The sequence below is a fragment of the Salvelinus namaycush genome, unplaced genomic scaffold, assembly GCF_016432855.1.
Source record: "Salvelinus namaycush isolate Seneca unplaced genomic scaffold, SaNama_1.0 Scaffold356, whole genome shotgun sequence".
NCBI lineage: Eukaryota > Metazoa > Chordata > Actinopteri > Salmoniformes > Salmonidae > Salvelinus > Salvelinus namaycush.
In genome coordinates, this window is record NW_024060519.1 from 154836 (window position 1) to 167500 (window position 12665).

At 45.2% G+C, this 12665-nt stretch overlaps 1 protein-coding gene across 1 annotated transcript in view; it reads right to left on the reverse strand.

Moving 5' to 3' along the window:
* The window catches only part of LOC120040472 (leucine-rich repeat-containing G-protein coupled receptor 5), a 112535-nt gene that overhangs the window by 86315 nt on the left and 13555 nt on the right, over window positions 1-12665 (reverse strand). The window contains exons 2-3 of the mRNA XM_038985613.1: window positions 12539-12610; window positions 4418-4489 (exon numbers count right to left, since the gene is read on the reverse strand). Of these exons, the coding sequence (XP_038841541.1) occupies window positions 4418-4489; window positions 12539-12610 (144 nt within the window). The remainder of the gene's footprint in view (window positions 1-4417; window positions 4490-12538; window positions 12611-12665) is intronic.

Here is a 12665-nt window from a genome sequence, read left to right on the forward strand (position 1 = left end):
CTACTGAAGACCACTGCTACTGAAGACCACTGCTACTGAAGACCACTGTTACTGAAGACCACTGTTACTGAAGACTACTGTTACTGAAGACCGCTGTTACTGAAGACTACTGCTACTGAAGACTACTGTTACTGAAGACCACTGCTACTGAAGACTACTGCTACTGAAGACTACTGTTACTGAAGACTACTGTTACTGAAGACTACTGTTACTGAAGACTACTGTTACTGAAGACTACTGTTACTGAAGACTACTGTTACTGAAGACCACTGTTACTGAAGACTACTGTTACTGAAGACCGCTGTTACTGAAGACTACTGCTACTGAAGACTACTGTTACTGAAGACTACTGTTACTGAAGACTACTGTTACTGAAGACTACTGTTACTGAAGACTACTGTTACTGAAGACCACTGCTACTGAAGACTACTGTTACTGAAGACCACTGCTACTGAAGACCACTGTTACTGAAGACCACTGTTACTGAAGACCACTGTTACTGAAGACTACTGTTACTGAAGACTACTGTTACTGAAGACTACTGTTACTGAAGACTACTGTTACTGAAGACCACTGCTACTGAAGACCACTGTTACTGAAGACCACTGTTACTGAAGACCACTGTTACTGAAGACTACTGTTACTGAAGACTACTGTTACTGAAGACTACTGTTACTGAAGACTACTGCTACTGAAGACTACTGCTACTGAAGACCACTGCTACTGAAGACCACTGCTACTGAAGACCACTGCTACTGAAGACCACTGCTACTGAAGACCACTGTTACTGAAGACTACTGTTACTGAAGACTACTGTTACTGAAGACTACTGTTACTGAAGACTACTGTTACTGAAGACTACTGTTACTGAAGACTACTGTTACTGAAGACTACTGTTACTGAAGACCACTGCTACTGAAGACTACTGCTACTGAAGACTACTGCTACTGAAGACTACTGTTACTGAAGACTACTGTTACTGAAGACTACTGTTACTGAAGACTACTGTTACTGAAGACTACTGTTACTGAAGACTACTGCTACTGAAGACCACTGCTACTGAAGACTACTGCTACTGAAGACCACTGCTACTGAAGACTACTGCTACTGAAGACTACTGCTACTGAAGACTACTGTTACTGAAGACTACTGTTACTGAAGACTACTGCTACTGAAGACTACTGCTACTGAAGACTACTGTTACTGAAGACTACTGTTACTGAAGACTACTGTTACTGAAGACTACTGTTACTGAAGACCACTGTTACTGAAGATACTAGTTGGATCCCAAATGGCACCCTATTCCCTTTATAGTGCACTGCTTTTGACCAGAGCCCTATTCCCTATATTGTGCACTGCTTTTGACCAGCGCCCTATAGTACCATTTAGGACCCAGCCACTCTGTCTGTACAACACACATTCAGACCTGTTGAGGTAACAACAGCTGCTCTGTTCTCCCTGCCAACCTGCTCTGAGCGAGACAGACGCCGTATGGGACAATGCTTATTAATGAATGTGATCTTAGACTGATAATCCACGTGCGTTTGGAGGGGTAAGAGAGAGGAGGGGGAAGGAGAGAGGAGGAGAAAGGAGAGAGGAGGGGAAAGGTAAAGAGAAGAGAAGGGAGAGAGGAGGAGAAAGGAGAGAGGAGGAGGAAGGATGGAGAGATGAGGGGGAAGGTACAGAGAAGTGAAGGGAGAGAGGAGGAGGAAGGAGAGGAGGAGAAAGGAGAGAGGAGGGGAAAGGAGAGAGGAGGGGGAAGGAGAGAGGAGGAGGAAGGTAAAGAGAAGAGAAGGGAGAGAGGAGGGGGGAGGAGAAAGGAGGAGGAAGGAGAGGAGGAGGGATGGAGAGAGGAGGGGAAAGGTAAAGAGACGAGAAGGGAGAGAGGAGGGGGAAGTAGAGAGGAGGAGGAAGGTAAAGAGAAGAGAAGGGAGAGAGGAGGGGAAAGGAGAGGAGGAGGGATGGAGAGAGGAGGGGGGAGGAGAGAGGAGGAGGAAGGAGAGGAGGAGGAGGAAGGAGAGGAGGAGGGATGGAGAGGAGGAGGGATGGAGAGAGGAGGGGGAAGGAGAGAGGAGGGGGAAGGAGAGAGGAGGAGGAAGGAGAGGAGGAGAAAGGAGAGGAGGAGGGATGGAGAGAGGAGGAGGAAGGTACAGAGAAGAGAAGGGAGAGAGGAGGAGGAAGGAGAGAGGAGGAGGAAGGTACAGAGAAGAGAAGGGAGAGAGGAGGAGGGTACAGAGAAGAGAAGGGAGAGAGGAGGGGGAAGGAGAGAGGAGGAGGAAGGTACAGAGAAGAGAAGGGAGAGAGGAGGAGGAAGGAGAGAGGAGTAGGAAGGTACAGAGAAGAGAAGGGAGAGAGGAGGAGGGTACAGAGAAGAGAAGGGAGAGAGGAGGAGGAAGGTACAGAGAAGAGAAGGGAGAGAGGAGGAGGAGGGTACAGAGAAGAGAAGGGAGAGAGGAGGAGGAAGGTACAGAGAAGGGACTCCAGTGAAAGACAATCTGCATTCAGCTCTCCTTCCTATCTCCCCTCTTCTTCGTCTCTTCTTTCTCCGCTGATCAAAGGTAAGGCTCTCTCTATTGGCCCACATTGATTTAGACTCTCCATTCCAACTCTCTCGGTACCCCCCCACCCCATTTTACACACACACAAACGCACGAACACACAAGCACACACACCTCTTCCACCCCTCCAACCCCATCAGGCCACTTATGGAGAGAGGGAGAGAGAGGGAGAGCCTGATAAAAAACACAGTAACTGATGCTGAAACCGAAAGTGGAGATGGTCTCTAGTTGCCTGGAGATTTCCTTAAAGGAAAAGGTCAAGGATAGACAGGGGATGGAGAGAGCGAGAGAGCGAGAGAAGAAAGGTAGAGAGAGAGAAGAAAGATAGAGAGAGAGAAGAAAGATAGAGAGAGAGAGAGGAGAAAGACAGCATGAGAAGAAAGATCGAGAGAGAGGACAAAGAGAGAGAGAGAGGAGATAGAGATAGAGAGAGAGAGAGAGAGAGAGAGAATTAGCATCTGTCTAAAAATACTGGCAATCGGTTATAGAACCCATTGCCCTTTATGGTTGTGAGGTCTGGGGTCCGCTCCCAACCAATAATTCACAAAATGGGACAAACATCAAATTGAGTCTCTGCATGCAGAATTCTACTAAAATATCCTCTGTGTACAACATAAAACACCAAATAATGTGTGCAGAGCAGAATTAGGCCGATACCCGCTAATGATCAAAATCCAGAAAATATACGTTATATTCTACAACCACCTAAAAGGAAGCGATTCCCAAACCTTCCATTACAAAGCAATCACCTACAGAGAGGTGAACCTGGAGAAGAGTCCCCTAAGCAAGCTGGTCCTAGGGCTCTGTTCACAAACACAAACACACCCCACAGAGCCCCAGACCCAACCGAATCATGAGAAAACAAAAAGATAATTACTTGACACATTGGAAAGAATTAACAAAAAAACTGAGCAAACTAGAATGCTATTTGGCCCTAAACAGAGAGTACACAGCGGCAGAATACCTGACCACTGTGACTGACCCAAACTTAAGGAAAGCTTTGACTATGTATAGACTCAGTGAGCATAGCCTTGCTATTGAGAAAGGCCACCGAAGGCAGACATGGCTCTCAAGAGATTACAGGCTATGTGCACACTGCCCACAAATTGAGGTGGAAACTGAGCTGCACTTCCTAACCTCCTGCCCAATGTATGACCATATTAGAGACACATATTTCCCTCAGATTACACAGACCCACAAAGAAATACCACAGTGTTCCATCACAGCAGCAAGATTTGTGAGCTGTTGCCACAAGAAAAGGTCAACCAGTGAAGAACAAACACCATTGTAAATACAACCCATATTTATGTTTAATTATTTTCCATTTTGTACTTTAACTATTTACACATCATTACAACACTGTATATACTGTCGACATAATATGACATTTGAAATGTCTTTATTCTTTTGGAAACTTTGTGAGTGTAATATTTACTGTACATTTTTTACTGTTTATTTCACTTTTGTTATTGTCTATTTCACTTGCGTTGGCAATGTTAACATATGTTTCCCATGCCAATAAAGCCCTTAAATTGAATTAAGAGAGAGAGAAAGAGAGAGAGAAAGAGAGAGAGAAAAAAGCGAGTGAGAGAGAGAGAGAGAGAGAGAGAGAGAGAGAGAGAGAGAGAGAGAGAGAGAGAGAGAGAGAGAGAGAGAGAGAGAGAGAGAGAGAGAGAGAGAGAGAGAGTGAGAGAGAGAGAGAGAGAGAGAGAAAGAGAGAGAGAGAGAGAGAGAGAGAGAGAGAGAGAGAGAGAGGAGAAAGGTAGTGAGAAGAGAGGCTCATTCCTATTGAAAAGAGAGCTTCTTTAATTTGGACGGGGCAGCAGCGATGGTGGAGGAGGAAGTCGATCGACACTCACAGAGACTGGAGGTTCCTGAGGTTCTGAAGGGCTTCTCCTGGAACCCGTCGTAGCTGGTTGTTCTGAAGCATCCTGCATGGGAATATAAAACGCAAGAGATCGTCAGGGCAGGGGGAAGAAAACTGACGGCGCACCTGTAAGGCTCTCTATGACTTAGACTATCAGAGAGAGGTGACACTGACACGGAACACAGACCCTTTATAATCTATCAGAGAGAGGTGACACTGACACAGAACACAGACCCTTTTAAATCTATCAGAGAGAGGTGACACTGACACAGAACACAGACCCTTTTAAATCTATCAGAGAGAGGTGACACTGACACAGAACACAGACCCTTTTAAATCTATCAGAGAGAGGTGACACTGACACGGAACACAGACCCTTTAAATCTATCAGAGAGAGGTGACACTGACACGGAACACAGACCCTTTTAAATCTATCAGAGAGAGGTGACACTGACACAGAACACAGACCCTTTTAAATCTATCAGAGAGAGGTGACACTGACACAGAACACAGACCCTTTTAAATCTATCAGAGAGAGGTGACACTGACACAGAACACAGACCCTTTTAAATCTATCAGAGAGAGGTGACACTGACACAGAACACAGACCCTTTTAAATCTATCAGAGAGAGGTGACACTGACACGGAACACAGACCCTTTAAATCTATCAGAGAGAGGTGACACTGACACGGAACACAGACCCTTTATAATCTATCAGAGAGAGGTGACACTGACACAGAACACAGACCCTTTATAATCTATCAGAGAGAGGTGACACTGACACAGAACACAGACCCTTTATAATCTATCAGAGAGAGGTGACACTGACACAGAACACAGACCCTTTTAAATCTATCAGAGAGAGGTGACACTGACACGGAACACAGACCCTTTTAAATCTATCAGAGAGAGGTGACACTGACACTGACACAGAACCTTTAAATCTATCAGAGAGAGGTGACACTGACACGGAACACAGACCCTTTATAATCTATCAGAGAGAGGTGACACTGACACAGAACACAGACCCTTTAAATCTATCAGAGAGAGGTGACACTGACACAGAACACAGACCCTTTATAATCTATCAGAGAGAGGTGACACTGACACAGAACACAGACCCTTTTAAATCTATCAGAGAGAGGTGACACTGACACAGAACACAGACCCTTTTAAATCTATCAGAGAGAGGTGACACTGACACGGAACACAGACACTTTAAATCTATCAGAGAGAGGTGACACTGACACAGAACACAGACCCTTTATAATCTATCAGAGAGAGGTGACACTGACACGGAACACAGACCCTTTAAATCTATCAGAGAGAGGTGACACTGACACAGAACACAGACCCTTTTAAATCTATCAGAGAGAGGTGACACTGACACGGAACACAGACACTTTAAATCTATCAGAGAGAGGTGACACTGACACAGAACACAGACACAGAACAGGTGTAGGGTAGACTCTGTGTATTAATATAGCCTGTAGCTGTAGGGTAGACTGTGTATTTATATAGCCTGTAGCTGTAGGGTAGACTGTGTATTTATATAGCCTGTAGCTGTAGGGTAGACTGTGTATTTATATAGCCTGTAGCTGTAGGGTAGACTGTGTATTTATATAGCCTGTAGCTTTAGGGTAGACTGTGTATTTATATAGCCTGTAGCTGTAGGGTAGACTGTGTATTAATAGAGCCTGTAGCTGTAGGGTAGACTGTGTATTTATATAGCCTGTAGCTGTAGGGTAGACTGTGTATTTATATAGCCTGTAGCTGTAGGGTAGACTGTGTATTTATATAGCCTGTAGCTGTAGGGTAGACTCTATGTATTTATATAGCCTGTAGCTGTAGGGTAGACTGTGTATTTATATAGCCTGTAGCTGTAGGGTAGACTGTGTATTTATATAGCCTGTAGCTTTAGGGTAGACTGTGTATTTATATAGCCTGTAGCTGTAGGGTAGACTGTGTATTTATATAGCCTGTAGCTGTAGGGTAGACTGTGTATTAATAGAGCCTGTAGCTGTAGGGTAGACTGTGTATTTATATAGCCTGTAGCTGTAGGGTAGACTGTGTATTTATATAGCCTGTAGCTGTAGGGTAGACTGTGTATTAATAGAGCCTGTAGCTGTAGGGTAGACTGTGTATTTATATAGCCTGTAGCTTTAGGGTAGACTGTGTATTTATATAGCCTGTAGCTGTAGGGTAGACTGTGTATTAATATAGCCTGTAGCTGTAGGGTAGACTGTGTATTTATATAGCCTGTAGCTGTAGGGTAGACTGTGTATTTATATAGCCTGTAGCTTTAGGGTAGACTGTGTATTTATATAGCCTGTAGCTGTAGGGTAGACTGTGTATTTATATAGCCTGTAGCTGTAGGGTAGACTGTGTATTAATATAGCCTGTAGCTGTAGGGTAGACTGTGTATTTATATAGCCTGTAGCTGTAGGGTAGACTCTATGTATTTATATAGCCTGTAGCTGTAGGGTAGACTGTGTATTTATATAGCCTGTAGCTGTAGGGTAGACTCTATGTATTTATATAGCCTGTAGCTGTAGGGTAGACTGTGTATTTATATAGTCTGTAGCTGTAGGGTAGACTGTGTATTTATATAGCCTGTAGCTGTAGGGTAGACTGTGTGTATTTATATAGCCTGTAGCTGTGGGGTAGACTCTATGTATTTATATAGCCTGTAGCTGTAGGGTAGACTGTGTATTTATATAGCCTGTAGCTGTAGGGTAGACTGTGTATTTATATAGCCTGTAGCTGTAGGGTAGACTGTCATCTACGTGTCAGAGTACTGAGGCAGAACTAACACAGCATAGTGTAACGTTCGTTGTTTGAAGTAGAAGGAGACCAAGGTGCAGTGTGGGTAAGCGTTCATGATATTTAATCAAACTGAACACTGAAACAAAATAACAAAGTAGAACAAACCGAAACAGTTCTGTCAGGTGCAGACAGAAAACAACTTCCCACAAAACACAGGTGGGAAAAAGGCTGCCTAAGTATGGTTCCCAATCAGAGACAACGATAGACAGCTGTCCCTGATTGAGAACCATACCCGGCCAAACACAAAGAAATAGAAAACATAGAATGCCCACCCTAATCACACCCTGGCCTAACCAAAATAGAGAATAAAAACCTCGCTATGGCCAGGGCGTGACACATAGGCCTACTGTAATGTGTGTCATCATTACAATTCAATAGAATACAATATACTACAATAGAATACAATATACTACAATAGAGTACAATATACTACAATAGAATATAATATACTATCCTAACAGACACAGATCATACAGAATACTCTGCTCTGGTGTAGTGTTAACGCAGCCAAATCTGGACCACATGTACCCACTGTTGACGGGATTATGAATCCCACCTCGGCCCCTACTCTCTGTCCCCTCAATATCTGTCAATTCAATTCAAGGGCTTTATTGGCATGGGAAACATGACAAATCAAGTGAAATAGATATTAAACAAAAAATAAATAAACAATAAAATATATATCTTTCTCTCTCTCTAGCTTCTGACTGTCACTGTCCATCCAAAAATAAAATACTAATATATGTATAAATTCTAATGCACAAATATCCTATGGCTAATCCCTTGGGAAACAACATCTCTGGACTGTGTTAGTACCCCATCTAATCTACTGTCTGTACATGAACAAACTGGGTGTTAAGTCTTCATCCAGAGTTCCGTAGTCTGTCAAGCCACAGATGAGGAACACACAGACAGGATCACAGGCAGCAGAACATCGGATGTGGACATTGCCCAAACATGTTGGAATTCAGGCTTAGAGGCAGATGTGTACTCAACTCTCTCTAGCTGTCTCTCTCTCTCTCTGCCTGTCTGTCTCCCTCTGTGTCTGTCTGTCTCTCTCTCTCTCTGTCTCTCCTAGTCTCTCTCCCAGTCTCTCTCCCAGTCTCTCTCTCTCTCTCTCCCCTGTTTGAGTGAGCTGCGAATGTAAACAAACAAATAACTTAATGAGCTCATCTGATTGGCTGTGAAAGTGTGTCACATTCCTCTATCTGACCACTAAGACCTCCCCAGATGTCCAGTATAAAACTCTTCTTGCCAACAGTCACAACAAGCCTTCCTCGGACAACGGTAGTGTAGCATATGTAACCACAATGCCAGGAGAAAGGCTAATGAAACAAATGGTTTATAGAACCAAACATCTATATACCTATGAAGAGAAGACCAGACCAGCTGCTATCACTAATATTCTTTGAGGGTAAAATATGTGAATATACATCAACTTTTATATTTAATAAATCTTTCCTGTTCTTCTCTTAACTACACATTTTCTTTCTTCTTCTGATTGATAAATTACACTACACTACCAAAAGTATGTGGACATCTGCTCGTCGAACATCTCATTCCAAGCTCATTAATATGGAGTTGGTCCCCCCATTGCTGCTATAACAGCCTCCACTCTTCTGGGAAGGCTTTCCACTAGATGTTGGAACATTGCTGTGGGGGACTTGCTTCCATTCAGCCACAAGAGCATTAGTGAGGTCAGACACTGATATTGGGCGATTAGGCCTGGCTCTCAGTCAGCGTTCCAATTCATCCCAAAGGTGTTCGATGGGGTTGAGGTCAGGGCTCGGTGCAGGCCAGTCAAGTTCTTCCACACCGATCGACAAACCATTTCTGTATGAACCTCGCTTTGTGCACGGGGGCAATGTCATGCTGAAACAGGAAAGGACCATTCCCAAACTGTTGCCACAAAGTTGGAAGCACAGAATCATCTAGAATGTCATTGTAAGCTGTAGCGTGAAGATTTCCCTTCACTGGAACTAAGGAGCCTAGCCCGAACTATGAAAACAGCCCCAGACCATTATTCCTCCTCCACCAAACTTTACAGTTGGCACTATGCATTCGGACAGGTAGTGTTCTCCTGGCATCCGCCAAAACCAGATTTGTCCGTCGGAATGCCAGATGGTGAAGCGTGACTCATCACTCCAGAGAATGCGATTCCACTGCTCAGCAGTTCAATGGCAGCGAGCTTTACACCACTCCAGCCGACACCTCGCATTAGCAATGGTGATTATAGGCTTGTGTGCGGCTGCTCAGCCACGGAAAACCACTTTATGAAGCTCCTGACGAACCGTTCTTGTGCTGACGTTGATTCCAGAGGCAGTTTAGAACTCGGTAGTGAGTGTTGCAACCGAGAACAGACGATTTTTACGCCCTATGCGCTTCAGCACTCTGCGGTCCCGTTCTGTGAGCTTGTCTGGCCTACCACTTTGCGGCTGAGCCGTTGTTGCTCCTAGACGTTTCCACTTCACAAGAACAGCATTTACATTTGACCGGGGCAGCTCTAGCAGGGCAGAAATTTGACGAACTGACTTCTTGGAAAGGTGTCATCCTATGACGGTGCCACGTTGAAAGTCACTGAGCTCTTCAGTGTGGCCGTTCTACTGCCAATGTTTGTCTATTGAGATCGCATGGCTGTGTGCTCGATTTCATACACCAGTCAGCAACGGATGTGGGTGAAATAGCCCGAATCCACTAATTTGAAGGGGTGTCCACATACTTTTGTATATATAGTGTATGTGTTGCTTGACGTACATCCTTTATCTAAGTTACACAAAACAGGAAACCCTTTGCAGTGCTGCTCTTGTAACAAATCTCTTTGAAGTCTTCAAAAGGAAGATGGAGAGAAGGTTGGTATAGACAGAGGAAAATAACCGGGCCCAGAGAGACTTACACCAGACCAGATTCTCTCCTTGTGACAAATGACAATGGCGCTGAAATATGGTCCAATATTCCTGCCGGCGCTTTCATCAAAAACGGTCGTTTCACAGGAAATTTACTTTTACAAAGCTCACTTACCTCGGACATTTGTTCTACATGTCACAAACAGGTTTTTATCTACTTTTATGAGATCCGCAGCGCCGGCCCAGATGTTTCTGGTACAGGGTAATAAATTAAAAACCTGCCTGTAGCCTCAACATGTGTATTTAGGTATAAAACTCTACAAATGTAGGGACTGTTAGTGATTATCCCTAGTATTCATATCAAAGACGTGTTCTTTTATGAATCTACGTGGAGAAGCACCACAACACAGAGTTCAGTAAGAGTTTTCCAATGGATCAACGGTCTCAGATGTTAGAAGGGTCACAGGAGAACTATCTCAACACCAGACAAAAAAAACCAAACATGTTTATTTCATTTTTACAGTAGTCAGCAAAAAAACGGATAAACTGTCAGCAACTGTAAAAGTTTGACATGTCAAGGCCTTGTCAGAGAGACAGACAGAGAGAGAGAGAGAGAGAGAGAGAGAGAGAGAGAGAGAGAGAGAGAGAGAGAGAGAGAGAAAGATAGAGAGTGAGCGAGAGAGAGAGCGAGAGAGAGAGAGCGAGAGAGAGAGAAAGAGAGAGAGAGAGCGAAAGAGAGAGAGTGAGAGAAAAAGAGAGAGAAAACGAGAGAAAGCGAGAGAGAGAGAAAGAGAGAGCTTGGTAGCACTAACATGTTGATGAGATGTATCAGCCTGAGTCCTCCCTCTTCCCAGATCTCCCTCCTTTCCTCCCCCCTTCCCAGCTCTCCCTCCTTTCCTCCCTCCTTCCCATATCTCCCTCCTTTCCTCCCTCCTTCCCATATCTCCCTCCTTTCCTCCCTCCTTCCCAGATCTCCCTCCTTTCCTCCCTCCTTCCCAGACCTCCCTCCTTTCCTCCCTCCTTCCCAGACCTCCCTCCTTTCCTCCCTCCTTCCCAGACCTCCCTCCTTTCCTCCCTCCTTCCCAGACCTCCCTCCTTTCCTCCCTCCTTCCCAGATCTCCCTCCGTTTCTCCCTCCTTCCCAGAGCTCCCTCCATTTCTCCCTCCTTCCCAGATCTCCCTCCTTCCCAGATCTCCCTTCCTTTCCTCCCTCCTTCCCAGATCTCCCTCCTTTCCTCCCTCCTTCCCAGATCTCCCTCCTTTCCTCCCTCCTTCCCAGATCTCCCTCCTTTCCTCCCTCCTTCCCAGATCTCCCTTCCTTTCCTCCCTCCTTCCCAGATCTCCCTCCTTTCCTCCCTCCTTCCCAGATCTCCCTTCCTTTCCTCCCTCCTTCCCAGATCTCCCTTCCTTTCCTCCCTCCTTCCCAGATCTCCCTTCCTTTCCTCCCCCCTTCCCAGATCTCCCTTCCTTTCCTCCCTCCTTCCCAGATCTCCCTCCTTTCCTCCCTCCTTCCCAGATCTCCCTTCCTTTCCTCCCTCCTTCCCAGATCTCCCTCCTTTCCTCCCTCCTTCCCAGATCTCCCTCCTTTCCTCCCTCCTTCCCAGATCTCCCTCCTTTCCTCCCTCCTTCCCAGATCTCCCTTCCTTTCCTCCCTCCTTCCCAGATCTCCCTTCCTTTCCTCCCTCCTTCCCAGATCTCCCTCCTTTTCATCCCTTCATCTCCAGAATACCTTGAGGTTTCATGCTACAAGTGTGAAGCATGAAGCTGAAACTCCCTGAAGCTCCTATCTGCTGTAGGTAGAACTGGGCTTTGTTCCTAAATGCACCCTATACTCTAAATAGTGCACTACTTAGGGAATAGGGTGCCATTTAGGATACATTGAAGACCTTACAGGGCGATCCATCCACAAAGCACTTCTCAGGCAATTTTCTCAAAGTGGCAAAATTGCTTTCCAATACTTTCCTAAGACTAACCCCTTTTAACACCAATTACTATAAATTACCAGCACATTTTCATAATTAAAGATTCCTGTGAATCATCTGATCCCTGTCCAAGGCTCTTTGTGGAGAGACTTGAGAGGTAGCAGGAGAAACAATGACCTCCAGGTCAACTCACAGTAAAAACACTTCTGCTGAGAAAACAGAGATAATCGCCTCTGGTTTGAGACGGAGACACAGAGAGAGAGAGAGAGAGAGACAGAGTGAGAGAGAGACAGTGAGAGAGGTGGAGAGACAGAGAGAGAGAGAGAGAGAGAGAGAGAGAGAGAGAGGTGGAGAGAGAGACAGAGATCGAGTGGGAGAGACAGGGAGAGAGTGAGAGAGACAGAGAGAGAGGTGGAGAGAGAGAGAGAGACCTGGAACCTATTGCCTCACCACATGATGTCCCCATCTTGAAAGAGGTGGGTAAAAGATGGTTGAGAGACATGAGAGGAGGAGTTTACTTACAGGACTTTGAGATTGAAGAGGCCGTAGAACGCTCCTTTGGGAATGTGCGTCAAATCGTTGCCTGCTAGACGTCTGTGAAGAGAAGAAGGGAACACAAAAAAAGACATGATGCGTTTTGATGTTTCTT